The sequence below is a fragment of the Solanum lycopersicum genome, chromosome 3, assembly GCF_036512215.1.
Source record: "Solanum lycopersicum chromosome 3, SLM_r2.1".
NCBI lineage: Eukaryota > Viridiplantae > Streptophyta > Magnoliopsida > Solanales > Solanaceae > Solanum > Solanum lycopersicum.
In genome coordinates this window covers 2,690,272-2,716,092 of record NC_090802.1, presented here as the reverse complement: position 1 = coordinate 2,716,092, position 25,821 = coordinate 2,690,272, and the positions used below count along the sequence as shown (strand labels likewise).

Sequence of the window (25,821 nt, the reverse complement as noted above, 5' to 3'; positions counted from 1 at the left end):
AGTCTCAATCGCATTATGTGATACTCCGGTGTGATTCACGTATCTATATTTCAATACTTCTTAAAAAAACATTATATATGACTCGGAAAGAGACCATAGGTTCACGTAAACCCGGTGACCCCCTTAAATACGCCTCTTTCCTCATGCATGAGTTATATATATAACATAATACTACCAATCAGAGAGTAAGCATTCGTTATACATAAGTTACAAAAAGTATATACCAAATAAGATTATTAATAACACACAAAACTAATGCATCCTGCCTACCTTACGACCCTGAAAATAATGAAGAAGAGATTTGCAAGTCAATGGAGAAATCAACACTAAGAAATAGTTTCTTAAAACCACTAGATCTTGTTGTGCCTTTGCTCCCTAAATTCGATAAGACGGAGGAACAACTACGTCTCAGTTCCAAACTTAGTAGCATAAATTATATAAAACCTCACTACCAATGTCACGGATCAAAGAATCTGAATAACAAATAGGCCAATAGAAAACAACAGATGCATTAATATACTGAGACTGATTGTCAGCCTTGTATCTCAAACAACTAAATTCCTCTGCTGCCAGAATTTATCTACCAACAAGTATATAGAGAAAATCAGGAAATATAGTGGAATGAGGAGCACCCCAAGAAAACTGAAGAGTAATTAGGCAAATAAGACCACCTTCAACTGCAGAAGGATAGGTTGGCCATGAAGTTGGAAGTCACAATTAGCCAGTATGTAGCAGAAAACAATCTCTAAGATGTTTATATAAGGCAAACAATTATAACTTTTACTCCGGTAGATCCAAGAATAGAAGATATTCTAGTTTGTAGAGGAACAAAAACCTTTGCGGATGCCTTTACAGGATACAGAAACAAAAGGAAAGGTTCAAGTAGATATAAGGCATCCAAAGAGAATAAAGTTAGGGAGCAGACTTGTGTATCTGGAGAATGGAGATCCTTAATCCTTTTCGCTATTATAACGAGCATTAACCTGTGTTTGATATTTTTCTGATCAACCACTATTTGCTTTGAGCAAGGTACAAAATGAGGGCCTCCATAGTAACCTTCTCAACCAATCTCCACACAATACGCTTGATCCATGAATAGAAGCCCATACTTATGCTCTGTTCTGAACCAAGACTAATCTCATTCGGTTAAAGTCTAAAGGCCTGACCAAAAGTCTACAACTACATGTATCTTCAAAATATCTCCTCATTACGCTAATATTCTGGCATAATTCAGACCCTCAGCTGCAAAAAGTTGTTCAAGTTGCTCCCCTGCATTTTCATGGAGCTCCTTCACTTTCTACCATCCCGCCTTCCCTAGATTTGAGAGTATGATCAGCAGCCTCACTAGTTTTTGTTTCCTGAACTTTCTGTGATGAACCTCCATTAGCCTCCTTGTCGTTCTGCATGGCTGGCACCTCATTAGTTTCTGTTACTGTCTGAAGAAGCTCCAATGGAGTAGCAGCTGGATCAAGCTCCTGGCAACCCTTTGGAGCATTTTGACCTTCTTCACCTGTAAGCAAGTGGCTTGGGACCTGATGAGAGAAACGAAACATCTCTTCTCTGGTTATTCTAATCATCTTCTCCGGATTCAAGTCTGGACGAAAGACTGTCTTAAAACCAGCAACTTTGATGAGAGGAGCTACTGAAATTCCTTGCTCCTCATTGTAATCATCAAGAACTAGGACCATGTCATACTTGTGTATAACATCATCAGGTGTATTCTGATTCCAGTCAGCAGACCAATTTCTGAAGAGGGCCCAAACATCCCCCTTTTGGGGATATATTAGAACAGTTCCACGAGGGCCCTTTGACCATCGAACCTTGTGGGAGAAGGAATTCACCGACTTACCCGTTTCATATCTGCCAATCCTAAACTCACCAGAAGTTTTATAGAAACCTGAAGCTACCCACTCCATTGGACCAAATTCAGTGTTCGTTTTTGAATTAAGCCAACTGAGCCTCACTTTAAATGGTTCCCTTGAGATGACTTTGTTAATCAGAGCATAGAAACGGGGCATGCCATCATCAGCATCATATGAAGCCCAGACTTCATTGTCTTCAAAACAACTTTCGCTCCTATCCTGATCGAAATTGTGAAAATCAGGATCTGGTACATTCATTGTTTCTTGCACTGGATCCTCTTGATGTGCATCATTAGCTGAAGCATTGACAGCTTTCTTTACTCCCTTCATAGCTGATGACTCTACATTCCCGTTTACATTATGACCAAGAACATTAGCAGTCCTCTGTTTTTCTTTTTTGCGCTCTTTTACCTTGTGTTTTTGTGCATCTTGCGGCTGCAATCTCCATTCATTCAACTTCTTAAGTATCTCTTTCCGAGCTTTCCCCATCAGCATGTTCCGATTTTCAAGTGGTGTCAGCTCCCTGGTACTAATAAACTTGCTAGAAGAAAAACCATAAGTCCTTTCTGCATAGTGCGGCGCATTGGATGCAAAACGCATTCCATCCTCATCGAGCCTTCTCTGTTTAAAAACTGTCTGTCTAGTCTGTGAATCATCGCGTTCTCTTTTCATTCTCTCATGTGCCTGCTGGACAACATTTGCTGCTTTTGCTGCAATGGAAGGATCGGAGCTACCAACACCACCCATTCTGGAAAATGGATCCTGCTGAAAATTTGAGTATTTCGCAGTATTAGAATGTGCTGCTGCTGATCCTGCTGTTTTACCAGCACTAGCATTTCTTCCTATAGGGAACTGATTTCCATTAGGTGCATGATTCCTTAGATTCTGCTGCCACTGACTAGTAGAATTGGATGGTTTTGAATGATTGAACGGTGGGGATGTTTCTGTAGCCATAAAAGCTTCATGACAGTTGGGGCAAAGAAGAGTGTGGTTGAGATATATCTTCAAATACTCGTAATGCATCTTGCAACGGTGGCAAATGGTCCAGAAAGTATCACTTCTTTGATTGGATGAAGCATTGACTGATGAAGAGGGCATCCGAGAAGCATTTTTCTGAGTCTTTGAACCTGAAGTTCTACTAGTAAAATTATGAAATCCATTTCGTGGAGGTGCTGATGGACCACCTGAGGGCACTGGAACTTTCTGTTGTTTCTGCTGGGGACCTTTTGAACTCCTTCTCTGGTTATATGCCAACCTCTTGGATTTATCAGATAACAAGCTCCAGGCCTCAGAGAGAAGTTGAAATGCACCTTCAGCACCAATAGATTTATTTTTATCAGGGTGGAGGACAAGAGCTAGCTTCCTGTACTGTTTCTTTACCGTTTCATCATCACTTGACGGGCTCACACCAAGTACCCCATACCAATCCACTTCCCCACTTACTTTGTTTTCGGCAGAGATGTAAACATCAAATGTTGTTAACATCTGGGTTAAATCGTCAAGCCCTGGATACAAAACCTGAGCTTTCAAGGCAAATTTCTTTGCACCAGCATAATCCTTCTGTTCAAACTTCCGCTCTGCAATTTTTTTTGCTCTGAAGGCTTCATCTTTATTACACTCCATAGTTTGTGAATATGATTTTGGAAGTTCCTTTTGTGATCTCCAGTCAGTATGCCACTCGGTATCACAGAAACCACCAAAATATCTAAAGCATTTCCATGTGAATATCAGAAAATGATGACTCAATCTCCCCTTCTTGAAGCACAGTATACTTCAAATCATCCAATACCTGATTCACAACAAGCGAGAGATCAATGGCTGTTAAAAATGTGTCATTAAAGTTCCAGAACTAAAAAAAAGTAATATATGTATTGGTCTAGGTTTCAGCCAAAAAACAACTTTATTAGAGAAAATAAATATAATTTGAATATCAAGAAACATGCAAATGTACATTGATTGATGCATATCCACATATACATAATCTAGGGCCTAGGGCTTAAAGGTCAATAACTGTTGTTGACAACAATAAACTTTTGAACTTGGTAAATGGTAGAGAGGTAATCAAGATAGATATTCTGGATCCATCATACAACATATGTGATTAATCAACTAAGACTGACATCACCTCTCTGGAAATTGAATGATCCAAAATTATATGCAACAGGATAGGGTAAAGACACTTGATCTTACTCAAAAGGCCAAGAAAAAGAGATGCAATAGGGCAAGAAACCCCCTAAATATTGCTAGTATTCAATTCAAGCAGCTCTGGTAACCAGGCTTAAGTAATGTGATTCTCTAGCACAATTGAGATCCTAAAGTTTTTGATGCACAATATCTTGTTAAACAACACTGACATTTCTGGTAATTGTACTATGCAGAAATGTTGGATAAATTTACCAGCTACTAACACGTTAGCTTACACTACATGGTTATTTTCTATAATAAATAGTAGTTCGCCCAGAAAATTCAGATCTTGAAGTCAAAATATAAGGCGCAAGTTTAAAATTTTTGACCAAGAAAGGGAAAAGAAATTCTAAGCTTTGCCTAGAATTGTACAAGGATTAACTCAATGCCTAGTCTTTCAAGTAATATATCCCAAAATACCTCCATTGAGAAGCAAGATAGATATAAACATAGAAGTGGATCAGTAACAACTTCCTCTGACCCTTACAAGAGAGAACCTCTGTTTCCTTTTTAATTCTATTTCCACGAGATACCTGTCACCTCCCACCACCAAGAGGTACTGGCTAAGACAAATTGGTAGAATCACCTATTGTTTTTATCTCCACTGGGATTTGAACTTGAGCTCTCAACCCCTTCACTAACCATTAGGCCACACTCTTGGATAGAGTAAACTTCTACTTCTTACCACTCTACATTTTCCCATTCTATCATTAAAAGCTGTAATATGCATCATCATTTCCAAATTCTGTCACTTGATCTCTCGGAAAAGTTGAGCCTTTCCAGCATGTATTCTCTTCGCTAAATTCATTAACCCAACTCACTTCCTTATTCCAAAGACTCAACAAATAATACTCTGTCAATGGATAAACTCATCCACACAGTTTTATCTCCCACCATTACCACCCACTCTGATCCCCACAGCCAACAAAACCTCAAAATCTACTGCAAAATGAAAGGGAGAATGAAACTATGAGGGGATCATATAAAGTTCTTACCAAATCCTCTGGGGTAGAGGAAGCCTCAGCTAGGTGGTTGATCAGGAACTAACTCAGACAATAAATTAACTGCTCCCAAAAGTTTCCAGTACCCAAAATTCTATGGATTCCCACATCTCAAGCTAATTGCTCTTTTTTTTTAGCATTCAGGATTTCTAACAATACCAGTCCACATACAAATAATAATCCAAACGTTCAAGAAGCAGACAACAACAAGAGATGATAACATTTAAGAACTAGACAACAATGTGACCCACTACTCAGTCTAGCTAAAAAGATTCAATCTTTTACATGCCCATTGATAACTCAACCAAACCACAGTAAAATTAACTCCACCCCATGATTTAATTACTAAGCGGTTAAACCTTACACAACCAAAAACCCAAGAACGACCCTAAATCATCACAAAGGAACCATAGATTCAAACTAAAAAGTTCGAATGAAAAAATATCATATGGATCTGAATCATAAGCGGTTTGCAACGGTCGAAATTCACATTTCAATTTGTCTCAAAGAAAAAAACCCCTAAAATTCAGTACAAAAATGAAAACTTTATCGAAATGAAGGAAGAGAAACTAACCGTATATGAGCATTTGAATCCAAAAAAAGCTGCTGTTGCTGACCTACAAATTTTCCCACCAAAGTCAGACCCTTTGAAGAACTAAAATTTATTTGTATTTTTGTGAAAAAAACCCCTATGAGCCCAAGAACAACCCTAAAAATGCCCAAAATATAATCTGTAAAATTGGGAAATGAACAGCCAGACAGGCATGGGCTTGGTTTTATATATTCTACTTCATGGATCTTAACTATGGTTACTTTTATAAGCACAATTCTTAACTAGGGTTAACAAACCATGGATCTTAACTATAGTTACTTTTTGTCTAGAACATTCTTGTACTACTTTTCGTCTCGATTTAAGTTATATACACTGATATTTTATGTTAATGTTTGACTAGATTTGTAAACTCGTCAAACTAAAAGTTATTTTTGACGTATCTAGATTGTATATACCAAAAGTTCTTATGACTAAGGTTTCGTTTAGTAGTTGGTCAAAGTTATGCATACATTAGTAATTTTGAATTAATTATGAAGAAATTTATATATTTTTTTGGTATATCGATTAATTATGCAGGATTTAGTTATTCATGTACCACTTATATCTATTTTCTATCCTACTTAAAATACCAAAATCATTTGCAAAAAAAATAGGCGGGACATGAAAATTTGAGTTGGACCCAACATTTTCAGTCATTTCAAACTGTGAGGACTGACCAAAATAAATATCTAGTTCATAACTTTGAGCAATTTTTTTATCATGTTGAAATAAACCGTATAATAATAATAATAATAATAATAATGTAAATCAATAAATAATCGACAAAATGAACAAATAATAATCGAAATATAATTATTGAGCATTATCAGTCACTTTCATTGATAGTTTCGTTCAAATCAAAATCATATCGATCGGTAAGAATATTTTGACAATGATTCATGTTAGAAAATTAGTAGATTTAGTTATCGGAAATTCATCAACGTTGTTATAATTTTCTAATTGGGTATGAACATCGACCGATAAAGAAGAACACTGTTGGCTAGTCTTAGGCTCCTTTCTAACATTGATTTCAAGTATTGTTAACTTGATTTGATCTATATAATTATTTGGAGCCCTCAAAAAGTTGATCAACGATTCGTCATTATAGATAATCATCTACAAAATTTGCTTGTATTTGTGATAAAATTGAACTAGGTATTTTTCGACTATAATCATAATAATATTTATACGCTATTCTTTTATAAATTGATGAAAGAAATATATGATATCGGCTATTAATTTTTTATTTTTTATGATATGTCAAATCAATATAATTCTAGACAAACACTACAAAAACATCAAAAGGAGAGCAAAACTTAAAAAATATTCCTCTTTGTAAACTGTAAGTCCTAAGAAAAAGTTTCACTTTACAAAGTGTAAGAAAAACTTACATTTTATAAAGTGTAAGAAATTATTCCGTTATATGTTAAAATATACCCGTTATAGACTAATGGAAAAAGTTTTAAATATTGAATAAAATAGAATTTTTTTTCTTCCACTAAGCCTATTTTAGTTACATTCTAAAATAGTGGCTTATTTTGATCACTTTTATTTTTTTGTGACTTTGTTAGATTCCGAACTCTTCTAAATTGTAAATCAAACACAATACTAAGTGTGTTGAATTTTATACGCAAAAAAATGATACTAAAAATAGTATTACTTACGTTTGATTTAATAGGCGAATAACTCAGTAACCGCTACCAAACGACCCTTAATATTTAGGATTAGTTTGATTAAGCTTTTTATAATGTTATCCCTTATATCTTTTGTAATCTCCAACATAGTTTCGAAAGACATAATTTTTAGTTTATGTGAAAATACTTTTAAATTTATTTTTTGGAAATAATGTTGAGGATGTTTTGTTACTCGAGTAGAAAAACAAACACATTAAAGGTTGATTATCATTTTCAACAATTTAATTGAAACATGTAATTACTTATTTAAATATCTAATAGGGTTTTTCTGCATTTGATATTTAACTAATTCAAACATGATTTCAAAAAAATAATTCATTATCAATATTATTTAATTATGATGGCATATTAGTTATTCACTTTGTTTCAATTAATTTGACATTTTTACCTTTCTTTTAAAGTCAATAGACTAAATTTTGAATCTAAATTAGATTAGATAAACTTAAGACTTTAAAATTAAAATTAAGAATGCTAAAAAATTATAGAAAAGTACATAATGAAACTTTTCTATAACAATATTGTTGATTTATAAAATTTATGATTGCTATATTGATTGTTATATACCAAAAAATGCATGAAGTCTACTAAAAATTTAGTTTTTAATGTTAACAAAAATATTTTAAAATTTGTTAGACATTCATACTTCGCTAACTAGAAGATTAGAGATTTATTAAAATTTCAGTAAATTCATAATTACATACATAAAGATTTAAGTGGTAAGGCACAAATTTTAGTTCCATTTAAAAAGTAAATTCTTTTAAACTGATGGAAAAATTTATAACAATAGTTTGTTTATAGTATATATAAAGTCTTTTAGTGAAAAACATTTATTAATATATATAAAAAAAATTGTCATAAAAATCTCCGTTATTATAGCGAGGTGTTATCATATTAGGATATTGTTATAAAATGGTTTGAATTATATAAGTTGCAATTCTTCTCATATTAATAAAATGAAACGACATTGTTTAGATATTCATCAAATACATTATTTATGTGTGCCTATTAGGATCGTGTGTTTGATTATCTGGTGATTAATATAATCAGTTAGTAATTGAAAAAAATGAATCTTTTTAATGTATTTTTCTTCAAAATAAATTAAATGTTTTAATTCGATACTAAAATATGTAACAGTAGATGTCTAAACACTAGTGCATTTCACTTGATTCACCAATGATCCCTCAAATTTATATGATTTTGTTTCGAACAGGTTTCCATCTTTGAACTTCTAGTTCGATCAGATTTTAAGTTACGTTGTTCTCATTTTATAAGTCACGTCGTAACTTCGTTAGAAAATAAAACTGGCTAGGTTACTAACATATTTTACATCATATGTTACATAGGTTATAATATCTTTCATCGCATCGCATTTGTTGAGTTTTCCCTTCTTTTTTTTGAGTGATCATAAATGTAAAAAATTTCAATGAAATTAACTCTACATTGCAAATATTTATCCTTAAATAAAAATCATGTTGGAGTTGAACCATCAATTGCTGTTTAAAAACTTGAAAAAAGAAGTGCTCAAAAGGCAAGTTGTATTAATGAAACAAATCAGACTTCTGAATTTACAATATAGATTTGTTATCGTATGTGAATTACAATATAGATTGATGTCAGAAAAAAAAATGACTATATTTGGATTGATTTAGTTTTGACTAAAGAAAAAATAACCTGAGACCAAAAAATCCGACATTATATATATATATATATATAATTTTAAAATTTTATTTTATATTTAAAAAAATATTTTTAAATAATTTTTAAATATTTCTTATATTTTTTCATAATTTTTATCTTTTAATATATTATTTTAAGTTTGAAGCTTAGAATTTTTGGATGATTCTATAAAAATTATAGTCCACCGATGTTGGTAATTATAAAAAAAAACTAATTAAAAATCAAATTAATAATAATGTAAAAAGAAATTAATTTACACTAAAAATGACAATAATATTGAATATTTGTTCTTTAATTTTACATTAGTTTAGACAATTGAAATACATAATTTCCTTTATTATCTAGTCATGTACTTAATAGTTATTAAACTTATTTTAGCATGATTTAGTATTTTTAAATATAATAATTTTCATTATGACTTATTAATTTGCAATATTTCTTCTACGTAATTACATCATTATGTGTGTTATATTCTTAAGAAATACCTTAGATAATTGTATTTTAGTATGACTGAGGAAATATTTGAAGTACATGTAATTATATATTTGTAAGAACACTTCAGTGAAAAAATTCAAAATCGCGAAAAACACCGAGGTTGAAAATTCGAATTTTATTAATTTGATTTGGTCTAATATAATTTAATATTTAAAATTTTTGAACAAACCCGACCATATACACCTCTAATTTTTACCATATTCAAATTGCTGAAGATATTTCAAATTCTTATCCAATTCAACATATCTAGATTCACATCAAAGACAACCTTAAATGCAAATGTGTGTATCATAGGAGTTAATGAACATCTACACCAGTCAGTAATATGACATTTAGTACTAAATGCACTTTCTAATGTCACAATAAAATAGATATTAACACATTACAAGTCATTTTATCAAATATAGAAAAACATATTGAATTAATTCTCTACCAAAACAAGATATTGTAATTATCATTTTGTGATTCAATTTTTCTGAGAAGATATTTTTTCAATTCTATCTTACTTTTACTTCCCTTTCCCTTATTAAATTTATGTTTATGTATTCTAATTATCATGTTACGCTTTATGAAAAGTCAAATGTATTGCTAACTAACATAATAGATAATGATGAATTTCGTTAAATTTTTTTGAATAAAGAAATCGAATAACGCCTTCACTTTATCTCTTATTTTGCCCCCTTGTACTTTGTCGTATATTGTCATAAGTATAAATCTCACATAATTAAATTTGAAACGAGGACCAAATATGCCTACAATCATCTCATTCATTTTTGTTGGATCACCCTGATTATGGGATGTAGATAGATCAAGTTGGTCTAAATTTTTAAATATTAAATTTATAAATCAAATCAAATTAATAAAATTCGACAACACATTAGTGATGACGCTAAAATATTCAACAATTCACAATAATGAAATCCCATAAAGCAAGTAGTGCAAATTAATGTATCATGATGAAGATGATCATGATATAAAATTATATTTCGCTCTGCTAATGAATATAAGATATAGTGACAACATGTCCTTGACCTAGATATCCATACGATAATTTATTTTTAGTTACTAACAATATCTCTTCTTGGGTATGCTTTGATAGCTAGTATGACTTGCAACGATTATGAACATCTACTCCATATTTATATTCTACTGTAACTATACCTATACAACAAACACTAATCCGCAGTGAAGTTTGACATTGTTTAACAGACCTTTAATTCTGTTTGATAACCACAATCTACGGAGTTTGAACTGTGAATAGAACTTCTAACATAATACACTAGGGAACATACCTTATGTGTTGGCTTTGAACATAATACCATAACCCCTCTCGTATGAGCACTACTTATGGCCCGGACAACTCGTCTTACCTGGAGACGGATGGAGAAAAGACTTGGCATTGCTTGGCAAATCTTCTTAAATTCTGGGAAGGGTTAATATTTAGAGTCAACTGACCAACTTGGTTTAGCACTTAAGTTGGGTATATTCACAAACAACCACTTCCAAACAGTAGCACGCCATTCATCATTATCTTCTTTTCTTTGAAAGATCATATAGCATGGAAATACATTGATGGTTCCATGCAGCCAGGAACACTTGCAAGTAGAACTATCAAGTTTTTTCTACTTCAACTACTATGTTTGACAGTAAAGTTTATCCAGACAGTACCCTCTACAGAAACGGAGAAAACATGCATGCACAGACACCTTAAATACAACAGTTAAAACAGAATGGAAAAATTATGCAAAGAAATGAATGAAAAAATGGCGGCCTCATCTGATGGTATAGTCAGCAATTTGCATTGGCGACAACCCATTTGAGGCAACCTTGCTCCAGAAAAGGAAGCTGCAACATCAATAAATTCTTCAGCCTTGCTGGCTCCCCTCCGCTTCAGCCTTCTTATGATTAAACCTCACCACTATGCAAGTAATATTATCAGCACTACCCCGAGTAAACGCAGTTTCCGTCAGCTTCCTAGCAGCTGCTTCTGGCTCTTCTTCTGCTTGAGCCAGTGAAATAGCATCCTACAGGAAGACAACAACATCAGCAGAGGAGGACAAAGCCACTTCAGAAGTTCAGGCTTTGAGTTCTGATAAAAGGAAAAACAATCTCCTAGAGGGCTGGGATATGGCCTAAATATCTTCAAGTTACACTCCACCAAAAGGAGGTCAAGAGGACAAGAAACAGCGAGAAATAAGGGGTAAGGAAGAAAACTGTAAGTAAAGCAAGCATGCATGCACAGGACTTACCTCATTTGGTACAACATCCCAAAGTCCATCACTGGCAAGCACGAGAAGTTCTACTTCCTCATCAATCTCTTGATCCTGAAAACATATTTGAGAGAAGATGAATGACTACCATAAATATCAAATGCCTTCAACGCTCCAACTCATTTGTTTCGTAAGTAAATCCTTCCAACTTAGCAGGACTTTGACCCTTCTATCAGCCCATAATCCAATTTGGTTATTGGCTTAATTCTTTTATGAACATAGTTCTTTGGTCCCTATGCCTTGTAGGCTAACTTTACTTGGACTAGACGGTCAAAAGGGTAATATCAAATATATGCCTTGGCAACTGACAAAGATGTCTGAGATGTGGTGGAAATAACAGTTTTTAGTAATAGTTCATGAGGAAGAAGCTGGTTATTGTAGCCAAAAAAGGGAAAAGGAATATGTTACCAACAACCCAAGAAGTTAAGTCCTCTTCGAGTAGAAATGGTAATGAAGTTCAAACATTTTCTATTTTAGCCATATAAGTATTAATCCATAACTCTCCCACATAGATACGCTTAGATGAACTTGTTCATGAAAGGCAAGTGCAAAAGAAAACGCAAGTGTCAGGTGTAATCGCATGCTTCCCCAGTTATCTAAACTCTTAACCATCCCTAGAACACATGCACTGACCGACACCTCAATTAGGCTTTCCACGCCAGTGTATGGAAACCAAATTATTGCAACAGCCGGTGACCGCTTACAGATAGATGCAGGTCTTGACAGATGGGATAGAAATTTAGGGGTGTACATAGGTCGGTTTGGTTTGATTTTTTATTTAAAAAATCTAAACCAATTATGTCAGTTTATGAAATCTAAAAATCAAATCAAACCATATAAAGTCGATTTTTTCGATTTCGGTTTTAGACGGTTCTTTCGGGGGCTTTTGGTTTTTTCGGTTTTTTAAAACTATACCGTATTCGAAAAAGCGAAACATTTTTTCACTTACCTGTGTGATAAACTAAACTTAAAAAATGTTAAGTGAATAGAAATTTTCGAAAAGACTGTCAAATTCACATGAGTACAATTTATTTTTTTTAAAATATCAATGTTCATTATGCTAAACTAATAAAATTAAAGGCTAGATGCAAACTGAATACAAAAAATATTTGCAAAGTAACTTGTTAACTTCAAATTTTAAACTATAACAATATAATTATAACTTTGGATCTTAACACAAAATAAAATATTTACAATTTTTACAAGTCCAAATTTGAAATAAAATAGATAAACATTGAAAACTATAAACTAACGTAAAATATATTAACAAAGTAGATTATAAATAATATTTTTAGTTATAAAAAAGATTAAATTATACTATATATATGTGTGTGTGTGTGTGTCGGTTTGGTTTGAGTTCAGTTTGATTCTTTTTTTCTAATACCATACCAAACCAAGAGTGGTCGATTTTATTTTTCAATCGCCAAACCAATCAAACCAAACCACAAGCCGATTTTTTTTTTTCAGTTTGATTTGGTTCGTCGGTTTGGTTTGACTTAATGATTCGGTTTGTACACCCCTAGATAGAATATCCCAAACCAATTGCCCAAAAAAATCTGCTTCTTCGGTTGAGAGGGGGAGCTTAGTAGTGCACCTCCTCTACCCACTACGACACTCATTTTCACATCTAAAGAAGTATAAAAAGAGCATAGCTAGATCTACCTGGATCTCAGGTTCAGCAACGACAAATTGCTTCAACATTCGGTTGCCAAAAGCACGTGACATCGCTAATACACCTCCAACTCTCCAAGTACCTGATAATACAGAAACAGAAAACATAAGTGGTGTATAGCTGAGGTACCTTTCATGGAGATCGCACCAAAATTCTTAAGCAAATAAGACAGAGCTAAGGGTCCATTCACCTGATATGGACATTCACTAAATGTGAGAGCATGAGGTCTAATTCTTAGAAGAACATTGAATTTAATCCAGCAGTAACTAGGGTTTTCCTAGAAAACAAATAGTTCTTTTTTTTATTGACTTTAAAAAGAAGAAAAAAAAACTATTTGTTTTCTCAGAAAACCTTAGTTACTGCAATTGGACATCACTACATATCAATTTCCATATGGTCCCCAGCTCCCATGCACTAAACATTTCATAATTGCAACAATGCACACATGCAAACCACATTCCAATACAAGTTTAAGAGTAACTTGATTCTCACATGATCCATGCCACTCTGCCGTATCTACCACCAACATAATGGAAAGTATAAACTGGAGAACATTTGAGAAATTCAATCCTATTTTTTGTAAAATCAATGAAATCTCCACCACTAGCTTCTTCATTCTAAGAAAACAAATAGTTCGTTAGATGGATTCAAGGTGACATTACCATACAGACAAGTACAGATAGACACCGCCTGAGCTCCTATTCAATAAACGACTCATAATTCTAGCACGCACCATCACATTTTAACACAATTCCAAGAGTAACTTGATTACCAGATGACCTTAAATTCTCTAGCCAATCGACCACCAACAGAATGTTAACAAGAAACTTGGGGACTACAGAAAAGTTCAAGCCAAATTTCATGACAAATAAAGTCTCCTTCCCTTGGCTTCTTCCATCCTACATAGTTTGCAGACATTTCAAGCTTCTATAATTACATTAATGAAGTCTAAAGATCTTCCTTTGACAAATGTCTGCACCACAATGGTATTACATCAATGTGAAACAAATGGGGGACATGCAAATTGAATCTTTGTAACAGATGACTAATTAATGCTGACACTTTTAAAGAGTCAAAAAATTAAATGTGATGTTCCATTTCTAACAACGCAAAAGATGAAACTTAATTAACAGGCAAGCAACCCAATTAGAGTAATGTTTCATAGGCAGAGAAAATTCCTCACCAGCCCACATCACAACACCTCCGGCACTTTCAATTCTCCTCCGCTCATCATTTCTGTTGGGCTTATGATCCTCAGAAAGAGGAATCGCTGCCAAGCATAAAATTGAACTTGTTAAGAGTCTAGCCAAGGAGTTAGTTGTTCAATATTGCATCCTACAATATTACAAGTGTGTGCAATAAGCAATAAACTACAACATATGAGAAAAACATACCACAAAAGATACAGCATATGGCATGAAAGAATGGTAAAGGTTTCAGGAGTCCGGCTGCCACCCATTATTTCTTGCTTCAATTTCATGTTATACTATCAGTTACATTTTACTATTGCAAAAAGAGAAAACCCTAAGTAATTGTACTCAATTGCTAAGTTGTAATCCTGTTTACACTGCATGCCTACTATAAGGACACAAAACTTTGCACTAATAGAAATCACATAATATAGCCATCCTGCCAGCATCACATATTTATTCGAAGCAAATATACTATACATTTACAAAAGAATCATCTATAACCCACTGGTGGCTGCTGAAACTATTGACTACTATTTCTATTCTCAAATTCCAGGACCTTTAAACCATTATGAATCTGATGTTACCTTTTCCGCTCTTCGATATTATAGTCCGTGAGTCTCCAACATTGGCGACATAGAGATGATTACCAACTAGAACTGCTGTCGAAGCAGTGGAACCATCATCTCGGAAGGTATCTTTTTCAGAGTCCAAAAATTCCATATCTGTTTTTTGATACGTCTCACCTGCAATATGATGAAACTAATGTATAAATCTTCAACAGTGCTAGAATTCAAAGAAATGAGAGATAGACAAAGAGAGTAGGGCCGAGAGAGGAGTGAAGTTTCTAAGTTTTAGTGTTCTTCAAGTACATTACCCTTGCCATGATCATGCATTTCACACTTCAGATGTTATGGAAGCATAAAAATATAACACTTTGATATGTCAGCTTCAATGGACAGATAGCATGCATTTCTAGAACACCGGGAAAGCACAATAGTGGAGATTTAAATTACTTATCCATAAGACACATATAAAACTCACTTATGGCCAACTTGGTGTTCGTTGAAAATGATGGATGTTTCAATAGATTCTGAAAGAGATGTCCCTTCAGAAACTCAGCTGCTCGGGAACCACCATGACCTGCAGTAAAAAGAGATGATGATTAGAGAGAGTCAAAAATCCATCTTTCTCAGACACAATTAAGATAATGCAAACACAAAAAGATAAAAAAGAAGGAAAAATGCTTTGTCTGCAGAAATGTAAGAAGAAACAAATAAAGAGCAACACAGACACACAAAAGAAAAAGAAAAAAGCTAATTCTACCTCGCCTGCAGATATACAAGGGTTTTTCAATCAAACGTCTAAAAAAGAGCCAAAGTCGTCACAAGCTCATAAATGCAATATTTGAGACTACAAAATGTGGTCATTAGTTGCAAGGATGAGATGGAAAACACACAGTTTCTGAACTGCAAAACTGTTCCGTAAGCTTCCAAGTGAGAGCATTAACAGCGGAAGCTAAATGGAAAATCAATTTCAGTCTTTCAGAAATCCCATGTAGAGGTCATGATTAATCTTACACTGAAGGACCAACTCTCCCCGAGGCCCCCAGCCAGGAAAAAGTTAAAGCAATCAGATCAAGGGGTATGTGATTTTAGAAAGGAGTACAAAGTCTCCCTAATTTGAGGTTCTATTGATTTCATTCCAGTTTTGTGGGACTTCACTGGGTATGTTGTTGTAGAGCATCCCTCTTTTAAACCGCAGGGAACATTTGCATTACAACCACATTTGATGTTGCTCAAGTTTTGGTTTTGATTTGTTAAAAGAATTGTTTTCAGAAAATAACCTTAGGTATAGTTTTTTGTATTTAGGAAAAAACAACTCTTTCCAGCAGAGTAAAAAGATACCAGTTTGTGTTTTCAAAAGTAAAACAAACTGTTTTCAGGATTCTGTAGAACAAACAGATCCTACATTCACCAGTTCATGTCAACAGTAGCTCACCGACACGTATTCATGCAGACACCAAGCTACTACTGTAAAGACGAAACATAGCAAATACAAGCTTCAAGCAGGAAGATTCATAAGGCATAATTTATCATTCATTATTCATCATCTATTTAAATTCAAAATCACACTCCAAGGTGAAGGATGAATTGACAAGTCCTAACCATCAAATATCCCGAATAAGCAAACTGCTTTTCCATCAACTTCGGAAGTTTTGATGTCATAAAAGTCTTCCATGGTGGCTCTTTTCCCTCTAAAGCTTGAATAACCACAACTCATTTTTCCATCTTCACTGCCAAGCAAAAAAGAACATAAGCATGAATTATTTTTCAGAGGAATTTGGACAAGTATGAGCTACTCATAGCAACATACAAAAGAACATCATTATACATGTATGGTTAACATGGCGAGAAAAGTGAAATCTGTATTATGTCAACTCAACATAAACAACATACACCTTGTTAAGCTCAAAACCTTAATCGACATCGACTCTTTGTATGGCAAGGGTAAAATAACAAGTCCGAGGAGAAAAATTTTCACTCTTAGACAATCATCAATACTAGAGGCGGTTAGATACTCTTCACCAAATTAGGAGTTAAATAATAGAACTTACCACACAAAAGCTTGTCATTTTTAGATGCGAAGATCAGAAATTCTGTATCACCAGTAACCTTCTAATAGTTTTCAAGATTATTCTGCATATGAATATCCCTAATTTTTTCTTATTGATTTCTTATAATAAGTCTACTGGCACTTTAAAATTTGGTACATCTCAAAAAAAAGGCCTATAAGAATGACTCAAACAATTTATACAAAACTATAGAATATCAATTCTCCACACTCACCCCCTACGTGTGCTAACTTCTTTTTATTTTTTGGGCGTCAAGTGCTGGCTAATATTCAGCTTGGACAACATAGGTCTTGTTAGCTAATATACATGCAGGAATATATCTTAAAGGAAACTAATTCTTGGACAAGCGTGACAGCACACTCGTCCCCTTGAGAAAAATGAATGATCAAACCAAATGTTGTGAGTACATATCTCAGCCACAAAGGAACAAAGTCACAAAGATTCATGGAGCTTATCAGCACCATGCAGGGCAAACTATGTGTATTACTGCCTACATAATCCAGGAGGACTGTAAATGGAAACTACCAAGAATGTTATGCATTTTGCTTCAGAAACCTATGATCCACGAATGCTCCATCAGCTAAAAGTAGTAAGTATTAGTTATCTTGCAACACTACATATCTCACGGATATAATATTACAATAATCTGGAGAGGTACACAGAATGTACATCAGCTAAAAATAATCACCTCTTCCATCCTCCGCTGGCGTAACCACTACTATCATCCTTCTCCAGTGAAACATCAACCACAGGTCCACCTTTAGCAGTTGCACCAGTATCCACCATCATGGTTCTCCTCCTCGCTGTATATAAACTATTCCAAGAATAACTTATGCTACAAGTTGCATTTAAACTTTTAATGAGCTTGATAAATTGCCTTCCCTCAATGTGCCTATAAATATACCCAGCTTGAAAAACCACAACTCTTACAGCATCTATTGCATAACATCTAAATTTGATTTCCACATAAACTGCCTGAATTTGAAGCTGAAAAAAGAAAACCAGCACCTTTGATCATCAAACAATCCATTAAAGAACAAACATACCAAAAAAAAAAAAAAATTTACAAAGCTTGTTTAAACTGACAAAACTAGAAATAAACACTAAACCTAAGTTAAATAAATTCGTAGTAGAGTTGCTGCATTATTTTTCTCAAATGAGAAACTACTTATGCCGCCACCTCTTCCTATCTAAAAACTGATCATCATAAGCAATCAATTACCTTACCACACCACACATCTATTAAGTAGACATATAATCCATCAATTCTCGTCGAATTAAATACAGTTACAAAAAAAAAAACAACTATAGCATCTCCACTTCAATTCCTACTAACGCAAGAGGATCGCGAATAAATAATAATCAATAAGCGTAATGGATCTGATCTTACAATCAAAAGAGTAGATTCCGTGAAACTCTGGTAGATCCATAGCTAAAAAATCAACCGATTAACAAAATTTTGATATTAACAGATCGATCTCTGTAAGAACATTCAGGTCCAGAGAAACTCAGAAACCGAATGATGTACAAAAAAAAAAAGCAAGCAATCAGCGAAGATTGTTGAATATCCAGAATCAGATTCAACTTTTTTGAGGATCCATTAAATTAAACGAAACCCTAAGCAGAGAGAAAAAAAGAGAGAGGAGGGAACAAAAAGGTGAATGATGATAATAAGGAGTGAAATGTGTGTATTTGTGAAGTGGCGGAGGAGAGAGAGAGAGAGAGAGACGCCTGGCGGTGAGAGAGAATGGAAACGTGGCGTTCCACATGCATCCACTTTTGTACATGTTATAATCCAGTGGGCTATGGACCCACAGCCAGATCCAATACTATTTTTTTTTCGAATAATTTTAAAAGCTTACGTGGAGATGATTCCACTTATTACTTCTTCATGCCTTTTGTGTGACTAGGAAAAACTCACTCAAATCGAATCTCAATTATTGCTTTTTTTTAAAAAAAAATAATGTTTTTATTTTTTGATACAAATTAAATAAATATAAAGAGATCCTTAAATAAATACTATGATCTTTTTTAAGTAATATATGATTTCGTTACTATAACATAAATATTGTACTTTTTAATGATATCACTGAATATGTATCTTTGATCAACAGGTTATTGTCGTTCATTTTACTGCGGTAGATGAGATCGTTATTCATGACTGAAGTTCACGATTGACGTTTTTCACGTGTGGTTCACATGGATTTTGTGAGATTTCATTTTCCTAACAAAGTTAGCATTGCTGAATATAATTTGTTATTGTTTCTTGCTAAACATTTATTGTCCATGTCGGGATTGAAAAATTGATGCCATCCAAAATATTAATTTTCTCTAGATCTGTTTGTTTCACTTCATAATTTTTTTTTATATTTTTATGATAAAATAAGTTGTGATAATACATCTTGAAATTCGTATTATTTCAACATTACAAGATTGAATCTCAAAACATTCTTTAATTTAATAAGTATTAATTTATTAATTAAATAATACATCTAAAAAATAACAATATTTCGTGATTTTACCTATATTAATTTAATAAGGCTTTACTATATTGTGTTATAGTATTATAATTACATAAATTTTAGTGTAAAAAATTACTAAAATTGTCATAATTCGTAAATATCAACTTGTAGCTTTATAACTATAATAATTTAACACTATCTTAAAGTTAATCATGTAAAATTTGAATATGAAATCGGAATATTTAATCAAAAGAAATTAGTGGTCGGGAAAGAATTTCAGATAAATTAGCGATAGCCTATATTTAATAATTCAATAAAAACATGATTAAATTTAAGAATTCGGAGCTTAAAGGGTGAAAAATGTTAACAAAAATTTTAAAATGGTATATAACTTTTTTTAACCAAAAAGACAAAACCGCTCACTAAGTAGCGATTTTGTTCGCCGGAAAAAGTATAGTAGCGATTTTACTTTTTCCGGCGAACAAGCGATTTGTTAAATTTGATTTTTTAAATTTTTTTTAAACAAAACCTCTTTTTCTAATAATATTTTTAATATGTCGCTATTGAGGCAGCGACTTTAGTTCAAAAAGTTTTTTAAAATTATTTTTTACTTTTTTTTTTAGAAAAAAATTTAAATCAACTTTTTTAATTATTTTTTGCTTCTTTTTTAAAAAAAAAGTTTAAATCAACTTTATTTATTTATTTATTTATTAAAGGCATCGTTTTTAAATCAAAATCCTTTTAGCTATTTGATTTTAAAAAATAAAATAAAAATTTAATTAAAAATTGCTACCTTGACAGAGATTTGATTTTTAAAAAAAATATTTAAACTTTTTCATGAAAAAAGAAGCAAAAAATAATTAAACTTAAGTCGCTGCCTCGGCAGCGACATATTAAAAAAAATATTTTGGAAATCGCTTTTTAAGAGCAATTTTGTTTTAAAAAAATTTCAAAAAATAAAAATAAATTTAACAATCGCTGCTATTGCTGCGATTTTACTTTTTTCAGCAGATAAAATCGCTACTTCATAAGCAATTTTATCGTTTTAGTTAAAAAAAAAACATATACCATTTTAAAAATTTTATTAACATTTTTGACCCTTTAGGTTCCAAACTCTTAAATTTGAATTCCTATCAAAAGGCACGATTAATGTTGTTTACCTTTTTTATGCCTATAATTGGTATTGGTCCTAACTTCTCTAGTCCAAATTGATTTTTTTTATGAAACAATGATGCATGCAAGCAATAAATAAATGTTATTAATACTACAATGTTTGGATATTCAACGTCAATATCCAATTGTTAGTTACTTATGTATGAGAGGATTAGTGTCAATGGCTAGTCTTTGACTTTATTGGTCTATTGTTATATTTCAACAAATAATATTATTTACATAATTTTAAAATTACAATAAGTTCATAATTTTTTTAAAAAAAATGAATCATTGAATTTAAATTTTAAAATAGCTTTAAAAAAATTCTTTGATCTTATATATGATTTTTTTAAGGGGAAAATTGTATGTAATGGCAACTAATAAATCAAACTAATTGCTTTTGATTTAATTGCGTCCCATAGTAAATTGTTTGCCAGTCACCTTTCTCATTCAAATTCTCGTACGCCACTCTCCTCTCTTGCTCCATCTCTCGCTCGCTTCCTCTCACTTTTATTCAAAATCACACACATGTATATAAAATATTTTTTTTATTTGTATAAAGCGAGAAAAATTGTAAAATACATATATTTTTATTCCCCTCTCCTAGATCTCGCTAGCCACTCTCCGTAATCTCACCCACCACCCTAGCCTCTATCGCTTATACAAACAAAAATGAAATGTATAAATTGTGTTTTTGTTTATATAAAGCGAGAGAAAATTGTACATACACATGCAAATATATATATTTTCGTCCTATACACTTATAATTATACAAGATTAGTACTCTCCTGCACAATTTCTTTTGTTTTTCTCTTTCTTGTTTTATACAAATTCAAATTGTATATAATTTTTCTCTTTCTCGTTTTATACAATTCAACTCAATTGTATATTCCCTACCCAATTCTCTTTTGTCTTTCTCTCTTTCTCATTTTATACAAATTCAAATTATATATAGTTGTTCTATACACTTATAATTATATAATTCGTTTTATACAATTCTCTGCCCAAATCTCTTTTATCTTTCTCTTTTCTCATTTTATACAAATTCAAATTATATATAATTGTTCTATACACTTATAATTATACAATTCGTTTTATATAATTCTCTGTCTAAATCGCTTTTTCTTTTTTGTTTTATACAATTCGCTTCAATTATATATAATTAGTAAATTATATATATATATATATATATATATATATATATATATATATATTTACTATAGAGTGTAATTATAAAAATTTTGTTATAGCATACAAATATAAATTTTATTTTTGTTAGTTGCCGTTCGTTAAATGAATGCTCACATGTGATCCTTGTTTAGTTCATTGACTCTTTTGCTTTTGGAAGATGACTGCTAAATTATTTATGCCAAATCATTCGCCACTAATTAACTAAATTTATTTCCATGTCCATATAAGTTTTCCTTTAGTTATTTTTTATTTGTTATATTATGTTTTTCGAAAATTAACTTAATTTATTTTTAAAGTTAAATTAAATTATATTAATTTAATTTTTATAAATAAAAAAAAATTAATATTTAAAAATTATATAAAAAGTATTATATATTGCAATATTTTATATATAAATATGATAAAAAATATATTATAAATATTAATCAAAATTTTAATTTAACTTTAAAAATAAAAAATATGATAATTAATTGTGAACGGAGGGAGTGATTTTATGAAGATAGTAAAAGCACTTTTAATAACCATAAAACTCAGAAAAAATTAAATGACAAATTCACATAAAGCCAATATTTTGATAACTACAATAATTAAGCGTTTAGATATTAAAAAAATGTAATATGTGAAAAATAGTAGCAGTAGTATTTTTTTTAAAGAAAAAAAAGTATATATTTAAATTTAGCGAAATTATATTTGAATATGAATTTAGCAAAAATCTATCAATATTTGATTATATATCTAATATTTATTGCATATTAATATAAAATCATTACACAACAATACTTATAAACTTCAATTTCTGAATTTGGTTCACTTACACGTTACAGTTATTAGAGGAATATAAGCATAGATATGAGTCTTCATACTCAAAAGTTATCCAACCAATTACTAGTCCTTTGGAAAATGCAACTCAAACGCAACCTTTTGGATTTCCTACTGGTATTTTGAAATTTCGATTAAATTTGGATCACGCACTGTAGAATTCATTTAAAGATAGCGCTTCCAACATAATTTTATCCATAACCAGGGCTTGAACCAGAAATATTTAATTAAAGATGAAGCAGTTCCACCACCACACCACAACTCACATTGATACAACCCTTTCTATCCCCCTATCAAGTTTTATGTGCGAAAAATTGTATTTCAACTTGATTTATTTATTTATTTTCGTATTTCCCTTCTCCTAGTTGTCATAACGTCTCCATAGTGATTTATGACCAAAAAAATTTATACTTTCTTTTAAATATCAATTTAGGTAGGGTAAATGAAAAAAGAAAACAAGAAGATAGGGGTAAAAGAAGAGTAAAAACATCTTTTTTCTAAACTTTAGATACTAATTAATTGGGTGAAGTCAAGGGAAAAATCATTAGTAAAAGACCAATTGGATGAATTGAAGTGAAGGGGAAGGAAAAAAATAGTGGAGAAGAAAAAGTAAAAGTTACCATTTTTAAAGTGGATATTATAAAGCTATCATGAATTAATACTAAGCTTATATTGTTTAAAACTTTATAAGATTATCAAACCAATGTGATTAGATTTTAAAAAATAGTTTCTTTTTCAAGAATTTTAGAGATATTTTTAGGACCCATTTTGATCATGAATTTTAGAAGCATTTTTAAAATGTATTATGTAATTTATTATTAAAATAACTATTTTGTGTCAAACTTATTTGGATATAAAATTATGATTTATAATAATAATAATGAATGTTGTCAATAAAGGTTTTGCGTATTTTGATTTGAAAGATATTCATTTAGTATGATTCGATAATTATGACTTCATTTCAACCAAGATATTTTTTTTATTTTGGCTCCTAAAAATGTTTTTAGTAATATGCTATAAATGGACATTGAAATTAAGGATATGAAATTCGTTATAACTAGACATAGGTCTTCGTGCTTATGTGGACTCAATATTTGTTATTAATTTATTTTAATTTAATAATAAATATAGATAGAACTTAGAGTTAATTAAATTCTAATATGATTTTGAAACATTTTAAGTTGTTAATTATTGTGATTTATAATAATTTTTAAATGGGCATATCTTCGGACCCCTACCCCAGCTTTTAACTTTTGGCTTAAAATAAGTTTTTTTTTAACTTAAAATAAGCTGTTTTGAGTATTGCCAAACAGCTAAATAAGTCAAAAACCAGCTTTTAAGTCAGTTTGACCAGCTTTTAAGCTGAGCCAAACATGCTCTTCTTCATACTAACTCAAAATTGAGTAAATTCGGAAGCGTTGAAAAGAGAACTCATTTATGTTCCCTACGATATCTTGTAGCACCTCTAACTCATCCCGAGTTAGAAGTTATGGTCGTTTGAAGTTGATTCAAGATTCATGCCTTACTTAATTTTGTCAATTTCCAGAGTTTTTCATTCTTTCCAAAAATGTCTCTTTCTAATTCTAGCTCTTTCTAGTTATGGGGTGGTACACTGAATATGTTATATCTCTTTGTATAAGAAAATGAAACAACTGTCTGGTGAATTGATAAATAGTTAATGATAATTTCAATAAAAAAGGGATAAAATTTATCACGTAGGAAACTTGCAATGACTTAATAATTTAAATAGTAAATAAGAAAAATAATAATAATTCAGATATGTTAAAAACTATTCGTTCTATTTACCGAGTCCACTTATGGCGGAGATTATGATTAAGAGTGTTACTAACTCTCCAAAAAGTTCTTATCAAGAATATTTAGCAAGTGACATGACAGTGCCACTAAAACTTGTCACTTAAATCAACAGATACATGCTATTATTGGTGAAAAAATAATACCCCAAACTAAGTTATCTAACTAAACAATTAATATATTATAATCATTTAATTATAGTTAAAGAGGATGAAGTTTATATGCAATTAGTTGCAAGACATAAGTCTTATATTAGTTTATAAATAAGTTCGGAGCCTAAAGGGTATAAAATATTAACAAAAATTTTAAAACGGTATATAAAATTTTATATTAACCAACAAGGCAAAATTGATGAAACAACAATGATTTACTCCACTGGAAAAAGCAATATCGCTGCAGTAGCAGCGATTTTGCAAAAAGGTGTTTTTTTTTAAAAAAAATAAAATTCAAATCGCTACCTAGGTAGCGATTTTCAATTTTTTTAAACCAAAAAAAATAAATTTGGCAACGATTTTCAAACAATTTTTTTTTAAAAAAAATGAAAACGCTACCTAAAATGGAAAAAAAAATTTGAAAATCGCTGCCAAGGTAGCGATTTAATTATTTTTTTTAAAAAAAAATCACATTTTGCAAAATCGCTGCAGTAGCAACGATTTTGCTTTTTCTAGTGGAGTAAATCGTTGTTCTTCCAACGATTTTACCGTTTTGGTTAATATAAAATTTTATATACCGTTTTGAAAATTTTTATTAATATTTTATACTCTTTAGACTGCGAACTCTTTATAAACTTCATGATACTATTCATAACTTGCAAGGAATTAAGACAAAGTAATAACATGTTAGAAATAATGGATTTATACTAGTTGATAAGTATTAATCTTGAATATTAAGGGCAATTGGAATCTATAGGTGCAAAAAGAACAAATTTAATCCATTTTAAATATGGTAGACACAATTTTTACATTTTAACATATGAAACCATAAATTATGGATAGTTAATTTGTAATTTTCATGGGATTTTCCTTACAAACACTTAGCTTATGATTAAATACTTTTATGTTTAACAAACAGATTAAAAAAGAATATAAAAATATTTATAAGCTAAATTAACTA

The 25,821-nt window shown here is 31.4% G+C and overlaps 2 protein-coding genes across 2 annotated transcripts; both read right to left on the bottom strand.

Moving 5' to 3' along the window:
* Positions 1–493: 493 nt before the first annotated feature.
* On the bottom strand, positions 494–5,839 carry LOC101250663 (uncharacterized). Its single transcript, XM_004234124.5, has 2 exons — positions 5,622–5,839; positions 494–3,651 (listed from the first exon to the last, which is right to left on the bottom strand). Exon 2 carries the CDS (start codon positions 3,483–3,485, stop codon positions 1,278–1,280), a length of 2,208 nt encoding a protein of 735 aa, XP_004234172.1. The 5' UTR covers positions 3,486–3,651; positions 5,622–5,839; the 3' UTR covers positions 494–1,277.
* Positions 5,840–11,005: 5,166 nt separating this feature from the next.
* On the bottom strand, positions 11,006–19,037 carry LOC101250368 (probable protein phosphatase 2C 76). Its single transcript, XM_004234123.5, has 9 exons — positions 18,663–19,037; positions 17,961–18,259; positions 16,806–16,933; positions 15,682–15,780; positions 15,225–15,383; positions 14,631–14,717; positions 13,438–13,529; positions 11,755–11,829; positions 11,006–11,529 (listed from the first exon to the last, which is right to left on the bottom strand). The coding sequence occupies exons 2-9, from the start codon at positions 18,059–18,061 to the stop codon at positions 11,371–11,373; spliced, it is 900 nt and encodes a 299-aa protein (XP_004234171.1). The 5' UTR covers positions 18,062–18,259; positions 18,663–19,037; the 3' UTR covers positions 11,006–11,370.
* Positions 19,038–25,821: the final 6,784 nt, after the last annotated feature.